The sequence below is a fragment of the Nematostella vectensis genome, chromosome 13 (assembly GCF_932526225.1).
Source record: "Nematostella vectensis chromosome 13, jaNemVect1.1, whole genome shotgun sequence".
NCBI lineage: Eukaryota > Metazoa > Cnidaria > Anthozoa > Actiniaria > Edwardsiidae > Nematostella > Nematostella vectensis.
This window is the reverse complement of record NC_064046.1, coordinates 9,174,968-9,185,391: the sequence shown is the minus strand read 5'-3', so window position 1 is coordinate 9,185,391 and position 10,424 is coordinate 9,174,968. Positions and strand designations below refer to the sequence as shown.

The 10,424-nt window shown below is 41.9% G+C and overlaps 1 protein-coding gene across 1 annotated transcript; it reads left to right on the top strand.

Annotated features, from left to right (window-relative positions):
- The first annotated feature begins 27 nt into the window (after positions 1 to 27).
- LOC5518587 (alpha-N-acetylglucosaminidase) lies at positions 28 to 9,228 on the top strand. The gene is made up of 8 exons (XM_001638489.3): positions 28 to 530; positions 1,430 to 1,648; positions 1,900 to 2,164; positions 2,789 to 3,032; positions 3,612 to 3,773; positions 5,198 to 5,594; positions 6,152 to 6,380; positions 7,574 to 9,228. The coding sequence occupies exons 1-8, from the start codon at positions 109 to 111 to the stop codon at positions 7,886 to 7,888; spliced, it is 2,253 nt and encodes a 750-aa protein (XP_001638539.2). The 5' UTR covers positions 28 to 108; the 3' UTR covers positions 7,889 to 9,228.
- Positions 9,229 to 10,424: the final 1,196 nt, after the last annotated feature.

The following is a 10,424-nucleotide window of genomic DNA, read 5'->3' as shown; positions in this document are numbered from 1 at the left end:
TGTGGCGACAGGGAGCCCGTGTGTATCCGTGGCCGTGGGTATCCCGTGACTGGGGAACACAACGGGAGATCTCAAAAGGTGACATTTGTCATATTCAGGTCTAAAATCATGAATGCAAGAGTTCTATCAGCGTTTTTGGGCATCTTTATATTTACTTACCTTTCTAAAGGCCATGGAATAAACCAAAATATGCTAAAGCAGTACTCTCACATTAAAAGTGAGGCTACCCCCGAAGACCAAACGCAGGCTGTCAAAGACTTGATATCTCGTTTATTGCCGGACTACACCGAAAAGTTTACAATCATAGTCCGACCAGAGATGGGAGAGCCGCATATGGATCATTTTCAGTACAAGACGAATGATTCTAAGCTTGTTATTACTGGGACTAGCGGAGTAGCGTGTGCAATGGCTTTGCAGCATTTTCTAAAAGCGTTTTGTTTCGCTCACATCTCTTGGAGTGGGGACCAGTTGAAAATTCCAACTCCGTTTCCTACAGTCTTAGACGAAGTGTCGGTTGGTATCCCGTACAGGTGGGGCTTATCTTTCTCACTCAAGTAATGTTGGTTCCATGATTGACATAGCTTTTGGTACTAAATAGCATAGGCTAAGGCCGCACCACCACCATCTCCACCCCCCTCTAAAAAAATGATAGCATGATTTGTGTTGTCTTGAATAGCCCTTGCCTTGCTAATAGAGTCAAAATGTTTCAAATTTGGCATATGTAACTCCGAAAGAGTTTTCATTGCGACTTTAGAGTATCATTCGCAATCAAATGGATAAAAAAAGTAAATCTCAACTTTTATTGACTTAAAGAGTCACTGTCTGACACACTTTTGTTAAGGTTTGCAAAAATCTCGAAATAACAATATAAATACAAAGTTTTATACTTTATTTACCAAATTCAATTGGAAATATCGCATTGGCTTTTCGAAATCAGCCGATGGAAATGGATGCTTTTCACACTTTGCTAGGATGACAAAATGGCGACTGACAGAGGCTGTTTAAGTATGTTTGAACTTATAACACAGAGCCTTTAATAATTCATCCCCCCTATAACCAGCCTACCACAGACCAATTACCCCTTGTTCCCTTTGTTCTCTGAGACTACTATGCACTAACCTCAAGTTTTCTCAGACACTTTGCTCTACTGTCCCCATCCCCACCCCTATTTTAAGATATTTGGTTTAAGAAATATAAGGAAATTTAAGAAAAACAATGATTCTGGGCCCCTCTATCTTAAAACTTTTGCTTTGGCTCCAACATTTGTTGAACCTCTGGATCGACCCCTGGCCTTATTGCCATGGTTAACACCATTTAAGGGATCCAACGCTATGGAGCAGACCATAGCTTTGTGGCCCATAATTTTTGCCTCAAACATTGTTTCTATACATTATACTGTAATTCAATCTCACTATGAATCTCTTTCAAGGTTTCGCTATTACCAAAATGTGTGCACACCTAGTTACTCATTTGTCTGGTGGAATTGGACACGCTGGCAACGTGAGATTGACTGGATGGCCCTGAATGGTATCAACCTACCACTAGCATTTACTGGACAGGAAGCCATCTGGCAGAGGGTCTATCTCAACTTGGGGCTGACCCAACAGGAACTGGACCAGCATTTTAGTGGGCCTGCTTTTCTAGCCTGGTACTGTATATGTTATCTTGCTCCTTTAGTGTCATTTATTTATTTATTTATGGGGACAAATTTGTAACATAATTGTTGAGACCTATTTTATAGGGTCATGATGACATTCTTACAATCCCCATGTATACCATATCTTCACGTTTTGCAAACTGAATTGTAGTCTTTAGGCATTTACATAGTTTGAACAGGCCATCCGGAGTTATGAAATGATTTTATGGCTGTTTTTTTACTTAGCTACCTCTTTTTTGCAGGGAGAGGATGGGAAACATGCATGGGTGGGGCGGCCCCCTCCCTAGTACATGGTACGGCATGAAGCTCAACCTGCAGCACAAGATCCTAGCAGCTATGAGAAACTTTGGCATGACCCCTGTTCTACCCGGCTTTGCTGGCCATGTCCCTGCGGGTCTTCTAAGGTTATACCCTAAGGCTAATGTCAGTAAGCTGGGCGATTGGGGTAATTTTAACAGTACATACTGCTGCACTTATCTTCTCGAGCCAAGTGATCCTCTATTTCAGGTTAGTGTGGATGATATATGATATCAGGGTTGATCTGGGTTGATTTTCACATTAAGTGTTAGTCTAAGTATATGCATTGCCCAAAAAGTTCCTTTGGTTGGGGGGTTGGCGATAATATTTTTACACCATATCTTTCATTTATCTTCACACAGAGACCTTATACCTTGTACCTCAAAGCTGTTGTCACCTAGCAGTATTCCGAAATTTTGGAATGATCTTCAGGATTTTTAAGACTTTTTAAAGCTACAATATCTTAGCAATATGCTCTGCCGAAATTATGGGAATCTGAGGCAATCTTAAAATTAATGAAAAAATATGTAATAACAAAAGCTTTGGTGAAAAAAGTTGTATGTAATTCAAATCTGCCTCAATTACATTCTGTTGGGTGCATCTTCACATTTTCTACAATTTCTGACCTCTTTGATTATAGATATCAGATAGTTTGACTAAATCGTTCCAGAAATCAGTTCCAAATAAGTTTTGTAGATACACCTCCAGGCTAGGCCAAAACAAAAGTTCTTAAAAGGGTATGCTACAATATTGCCATTTGCCAACCCTCTCTGTTCCTCCATTCTCAAAAAAGATCTAGCGTTAAGATGAATACCTGTTGTTGTTTGTGGTTAGAAAATTGGGACAGCTTTCATTAAAGAGCAAACAGCAGAGTATGGTACAAATCATATCTACAATGCTGACACGTTCAACGAGATGAGACCGCGTTCAAGTGACCCCACCTACCTAGGTGCTGCCAGCAGTGCCGTATACAGGGGCATGGCAGGGGGTGACCCAGATGCAGTCTGGTTAATGCAAGGCTGGCTTTTTGTGGATGAAGGCTTTTGGAAACCTGATCAAATCAAAGCCCTGTTGCATGGTATGACCAAATGTTATGTAGAGTGATAACTATGAGAACATCATGCAAAAAATGCCCATACAACGCCAATTAAAAGGAAATCCTTAAATTTAAGGCATGATAATATTCTTGTTTGATAAACCTGCTGAAAAAATTGATATAAATCGATACAAAAAAACTCTTTCATTTTGTCCCGTGACATCACCCTATGGTGTTAGTGACATTGCATGGCCTAATAATGATTGCTGAACTAAATGGTCGTCCAGCAACTCAAATAACACTAATAGAGGGTTGTCCAATATGTCAACAATTTTATGCAAGGCATTAGAGAACGAGGTTAAACGATGGAAGGGGAAAATGCCATGCAAATATATTTGTCAGAGTATTGGACTAGTATGCACACATAAGTTTGCTATTTACAGAAGGTTAACTCTAGAAGTCCATCATTGGTGAATGCGACTGGTCGCATAGCCAAAGGATAATTAACAGAATGCATCTGGATAACATCCAACATTAGTAAATGATAGAAATTAAGTGGCCTGGAAGGGCTCTCACTGCCCTGAGCTTGGCTTGTTTAAGTACTCTCACATTTGCTTCTAGGTGTCCCCCAAGGGTTCATGATTGTGCTGGATTTGTGGGCCGAGAATAGTCCCATATGGTCGCGCACTCAGTCGTTCTACGGAACCCCTTTTATCTGGTGCATGCTGCTTAATTTTGGCGGGAACATTGGGCTCTTTGGGAACATCAAAAGCGTCTCAACAGGTGATCAACAGAATACAACAGATAACAGCCGTAGCAGGCCACGTAAGGTTGGGGGGGGGGGGTTACAATACAGAAACTAGAAAATTAATTTTAAAAAAAATTGGGGGGTGGCACAGCCACGCCCCTTTCCGGTTATTTCCTTATATTTTTAAAACTATTAAAACTATTGGGGGGGGGGGGGCGGGGGGAGAGCACATACCCCCAGTACCCTATTCCTTGCTACGGCCCTGGATAACCTAACTTGTATCCTAGTGTTAAGCATTTAAATGCCATCACTAGACATCATCAAATGCCTTTCAACTAACTAATTTTGTTGAGTTGCTGCGATGAAGTCGGTACCACCCCACTGAAGATATTACCACAGCGTCAGCAACCCCAATAGGGGGGGGGGGAAGGCGCAAGGTTTACAATGATAAGGTTTTAAGGTTTTTCGCAATACTCTGATGCAGTTTTGAGTTTTTTGTTTTGTTTTGTTGTTTTTTTCAATTTCTTTGTGGCTCCCTTACATCATCCCCCCTCCCTCCAATAGCCAAGTCTTAGTTTTTTTTTGCATAACGGTTAACACGAGACCCATTTGGATTTCTGCAGGGATGCCCTAGCTAGCTGTCTTTTCTCTTTTAAACCATGGTACTGTTGTGTTCACCGTGGACACAGAAAGCTCATAAGATAGCCTCTAATTACTATAAGAACTTTCACCAACGATACCCAAAATGCCAAAACAGCTTCTCACTTCCGTCAGTAAAGTTTTGAATGTTAACTTTTTGAACCCTCTGATTGGTCAACGCATTGCACTGTGGCTTGGTTACAAGCCAAAATGTACGGACGAATTGAAAAAACGATCAAGGCTTTTGACTGACTAAAGCCACAGGGCATTTTGTCGCTTGGAACTAATTAGGGTGAGTTCGCAGATTCGCGAACAACTCCAGGCCCGTACCCAGGATTTTTCTTGGGGGAGGGGGGGTGCGAAATCCGAAAAAGTGGACCTAATTTTTCTGGGGGAGGGCGGAGGAGGGATTGAGTTTTCTGATAATCTGACCACCCCCGAAATAACAAAAAGAGATTTTTTATGCTTTTGGAATATCTCCACGGGACGTTTATTGTCGGATTTGGCTACAAATAAAGTCTGACTTTTGGATTAATGACATACCATAGTCATATAGCTTATGCTTTATAGTTTTGTCTACGAACAGCACGTCTATTAAGAACCGAAAGTGTATATTCGGCTGTTGTGTGTGTGTGTGGGGGGGGGGAGGGTGCGTCCGCACCTCCTGCACCCCCCTGGGTACGGGCCTGAACTCTGCCTGATGATGTGGCCAAAAAATCTGTGACGAAATCATGTGACGGAAAAGACATCGCCCAAAATTTCACATTTTTCTTCCATGTAAGAGAGCATAATGCCGTAGTATTGTTTTTTTGGGTTACAGGACCACCTAAGGCCTTCCAAAGCTTCAACAGTACTATGATCGGCACCGGGCTGACGATGGAAGGTATTGAGCAGAACGACATGATGTTCGAGCTGATGAATGAAATGGGGTACAGACTAGAACCCCTCAACCCTGTCGACCTGGACAACTGGATCAAAGACTACGCCCTTCGTCGATACGGGGGTACTAACCCAGCCATCATCCAGGCTTGGAGGTTACTGATAAGATCGGTGTACCAATGCAATGGGTACTGTGCTGATCATATCCACTCGATCTTTGTGTGGAAGCCTTCGCTAGATAACAAGCCCAACTTGTGGTATGATCCTGAAGATGTGTTCAATGCGTGGGACGAGCTGAGGTCTACTGCTGCCGAGTTCATGCATGTGGAGACTTTTAGGTAGTCTTTAGCTGTCATCATCATCATCATCATCATCATCTTCATTTTTAACAATATCTTCACTATTGTCGTTATCAGCACCAGCTATACATCGTAAACTTTGATCATAATCGTTATCAGCCCATAATCACAAACAGCCATGCATCATAAAAATCTGTTGTGTTATGTATACCATTACTACCGCCATCGTCGTCGTCGCCATCGTTTTCACACAAACAACCATCTTCAATGGTATTACCATCTAGTGCCATGTAATATCGTCTTCTGATTGGTTAAGCTCTTCTCACACTGCTTTATTCTATCTTCTCATTGGTCAGGCTTTTCTCACAATACGTTCGATTTTATCCTCTGATTGGTCAAGCATGTTTTTATACTACGTTCTATTCTATCTTCTGATTGATCAGCCTTTTTTTACACTAAGTTCTATTCTTTTGATTGGCCAGGCTATTCATACACTGTTCTACTCTATTCTCTGATTGGCCAGGCCAGTCTTTTCAGGTACTGTTCTATTTTCTCATCTAATTGGCCAGGCTTCTCACACAGTGTAATCTATTCAGGTATGACCTCGTGGACGTCACCAGGCAAGCCCTCCACCTCCGTGTCATCCCCATCTACAATGACCTCATTTCCGCTTACAAGAACAGGTCCGCGTTAAACGTTATCCACTTCGGGTCCAGGCTCCTGGAGATGTTTGATGATCTTGACAGCCTTCTTCAGACAAACCGGAATTTCCTGTTGGGTCGCTGGCTCAACTCGGCCAAGGCACTGGGCACTACTCCAGCGGAGGTAGTGTATTTGGACGATCTAATCAAAACCTAGAACAGTTCTTTGAGATGTTGATCAGACTCCTGGATACTTACGGCCTCGTGTCGAATCACATCTTTTTGCTAACTTTTCACTGTTTTCATCACGTCTTTTCAGCAGCGAAACTATCTTTGGTTACAATGCCAATAGTTGGAATGGTCGACGAGTTGATATCGACAGATAACTCTGATTAATTTTGTTGTAAACCAAGCTAACAAACCACCAAACAAACTTAAGCCCAGTGCAAACTAGCGAAAACAGCCAGCATTTCTGACATAGTTTTTTTATTGTGTCTCGCTGTATGCACGGTGCTTTAGACATCAGGATTTTGTTGTGAGTTTATGCAGTTTTTGGCGGTATTTTCAGATTTCATAGGCACTTATTGTAATCTTTCCTTGAGAAAAAAACTCGGTTAGTGGGGAAGATATTGTTCCGACGACAGGTCTTTCAGAGAGGTACGACTGTAAAAGTGCTCACCTTGAATTGGCTGAGGGGGATGCGCAGTCATAGGTACATATCATACGGAAAAAAACTAGAAGATTGCTTAATAAAAAATAATGCCTAGTACACACTAGCGACATATCGACATAACGACATGGGCGCGCGCACTCTTATCTTCGAAAAACATGTTTTTTCTTTTATGTCATTATGTCCATGTCGTTATGTCGGGCTAAACATAGTGCGCGCGCCCATGTCGTTATGTTGTTATGTTGCTAGTGTGCACTGATGTGCACTAGGCATAAGAAATAACCCACTTTTGGCCACCAAAAGGGTGCGCGCGCACCCCCCTGTGTACAGTACAGACTGAAAGTATTTTAACATTTTCCTGTGTGGATTGTGCGTGGGTTTTGAGTGGGGTCCACGCACTTTTACTGCGTGGAAAACCAGTGAGTGAAGTCCACTCACTGGGTGGAATTTTCGTTTGTTTTGCAGTTTATTGTGTGGGTAGTAATCAAAGTATACATTGGTGAGACAACATCTCAGAATAATGAAACTCAACGTTTGATTACTCGGATGAATAACAGCTCCCTGACAACAAAATCGAGATCTCGTAGATTTTTACGGAAAACTAGCATTCACCGAAAGCTCGAAAAAAAAGAAAAACAGGAATGGAGAACGCGCCTGACTATATAATCCAATCATTCCCATGTTAAATTCTGATCATTCTATCTCAGGTTGCCCTTTACGAGTTCAATGCTCGGAACCAGATCACTCTGTGGGGTCCTCGGGGCGAGATCGAGGACTATGCAAACAAGATGTGGAGTGGACTGGTGAAGGCTTACTATAAACCGCGTTGGGAGCTGTTCATAGACGAGATGGTATCAGCTATCGCTCAGGGAGAAGAACTTGACTATGAGGCATTTAAAAAGAAGTTGCTAGAACAAGAAACCGCATGGACTCATGGGAAGGAGGAGTATCCCGACCAGCCTAGCGGCGACAGCTTGGCGGCGGCGGAATTCTTGCATAACAAGTGGCGAGGTGTAGCCTGAGAAGCGAAATAATAGGAGATAATGGCCGTTTTCCAGTGGGGGTCCTGTGGAATTTGAGCGCGAAAACGAGACCTTGATAGGTCAAACTCGTGCAACTTTGTTTTACAAAAATCCTTCATTTCAAATCTTTTAAAGAATGTCGTTCAGACACTCCTTTGTTATTGTTTACAATTGAAAATGCAGCAATTGCAAGAAAACATACTAATAACCATCCACGATTGAAGTGTGATACTTGATTAATGATATCTTATTAAAAGTTTCTCAGCTACTTTCTTGACATGGCCGATGGAAATGGATTCTTTGAATCACTCGGTATTGTGCTAGAGCGTAAAAAATTATTACCATTATCATTATTATTACTTTGCATTCCTACAGAACTGCATGTTTGTCTATATTGTGCACTTTTTTAATATTCATTTATTTTACAATGTTATGATATTTTTATATTGCAAATTTCAAACGAGAAACAAGAGAAAGCCAATGTGTAGTCCCAGAAAATATCCACACCCCCCCCCCCTCCCCCCATGGAGGGGATTGGAAACTCCAGGGGTGAGGGGGTCAAACGCCCAAGAATTTCCCGAGGGGAGTAGGGTAAAATGTCCTTTTTTCTTTTGGGGTTGGAAATTCCAAAGGGGTGGGGAGTCATACCTCCGACCCCCTTCAAGGGGTGTGTGTGTGTGTGTGGGGGGGGGGGGGGGGGGGGTATGGATATTTTCTGGAACTACACAATATGGTTTATATTTTTAAATACAGCTTTAATTTTTTTTTGTATTATCCAGATACGCATTTCCACATACTATACACCCTAAGTGGTAAGGCTTATCCGCTTGTATCTCATTCTAAAGGATAAAAATGTGGTCCAATTTTTATAGTTTTGTGTTCTAACCCTTCGATTGTCTGCCTTAAGCTGCATTATCACCAGTTTATTCCTGGAGGGCCGACGGAAACCTCAACCATTAAATGACAATCCGCTCAAAATTATCAAACTCATCCCCAAAGAAACTTCCGATAGACTCACTGCTTTCCCATTTTGAAATATTTTTCGCGTTTTCCGTTATGTTAAAAACCATCACTACCGGAAGTAAACTGGTGACAATGCTGCTTTAAGGATAAGCATCATTTTACTTAAAGGGGTAGTTCTGTTGAACACGCAATCCTCCCAGGATCCACCGTCGAGAACAAAATCATTACAATACCGATTTTTGAGATGATGGGATAATGTCAGCTGCCGTATCGCGTTCAATAATTAACGCAAATAGTATAAAATAATACCTCCTTCCCCTTCCGGCGACAGGCCAAAAAGTTATAGATTTCTAAATAATAAACAGTAATATAACAGCTCTTTGGTTTCTGTCTTGTCTTACAGTAAGGCGACAATGTGTTTCCTCTCTGGGGAAGCTACTGGGAAGTTGGTTGGGGGGTTCAGGTTCAACAATACTATTATAGACAGGACTGTAGCAGGGGAGGGGGGTGGGGCACTGGGGGCACGTGCCCACCTCCTCCCCCAATATTTTCAAAAATTATAAGGAAATGACCAGTGGAGGCGTGCTGTGCCCCCCAATATTTTCTTAATGTTTCTGTATTGTGCCACGCCCCTCCCCCTCCCCCCCAATCTTACGTGGCCTGCTACGGCTCCGATAGAAAATGATTCCCTCCCGTGTTAGTCATCAAGGCCCACATAACGCTTTGGCTATATTCCCTTATTTTTCGAGGAAGCCGTTAAACCTGAAAAGTGAGTTCTAAATAACCTGTATAGAACAACCCAAGGAGGGATAGGTTATTCCTAAAATATTGTAAAAAGAAAAAAGAGGAAAAGTGTATTTCCAGGAATATAAAAGAGGGAAAGGTAGTTCCAGGAAGCTACAAAAACAAGAACGGAATTTCCAAGAAGCTGTAGAAGAAAACAAGAGGGAAAGACATTTCCAGGAAGCTGGCAAAGCAAAAAAAACAGAGGAAGATTTCCAGAAAGCTGAAAAAGAAAACCAAGGGGGGGCCGTTTTAATGAATTTGGCGGGTTTTCCCCAAATTTCATGACTCGCCAGGCATGAGAAAGGACATTTCCATTAATGAATCCATTACTTTTTTCTATTTTAAGGGTCCTTGGGAACGCTGTTCCTGTATTTAGACCTTCAGACCCTTCCCGGTTGCAAAATGCTCTCTTCCAAGTACTTTACCTAGGAATAGACACCCCCATGTTACGCCGCAAAATGTAATAACTAACGCAAAATGTAATCTTAACGCGAAATGTAATAACTTTCAACGCAAAATGTAATAAAATATTTAACGCGAAATGTAATAACACAAAATGTAATAACATCAAATAATGACTATAAACCTATAAACTTTAACTGAAAGCTGTAACTAAGACAAAAGACAAAACGCTAGCATATAGAGACCAACAGTTGTAGTAGTCCATCTCGAATCGACAGTTGGTCTGGTCTCTCCAAACACTTGGCAGTGGTTGTCAGCAACCCGAAATGGCAAATCCTCCCTAGATCATGGTCTGTAAAGCTGCGATACTGTGCGGTTTTGAATG

Coding starts and splice junctions, on each gene's coding strand:
- LOC5518587 (XM_001638489.3), top strand. CDS start 109: ATGAATGCAAGAGTTCTATCAGCGTTTTTGGGCATCTTTATATTTACT. Junction 3,033..3,611: donor AATCAAAGCCCTGTTGCATG/GTATGACCAAAT, acceptor ATTTGCTTCTAG/GTGTCCCCCAAGGGTTCATG. Junction 5,595..6,151: donor ATGCATGTGGAGACTTTTAG/GTAGTCTTTAGC, acceptor TAATCTATTCAG/GTATGACCTCGTGGACGTCA.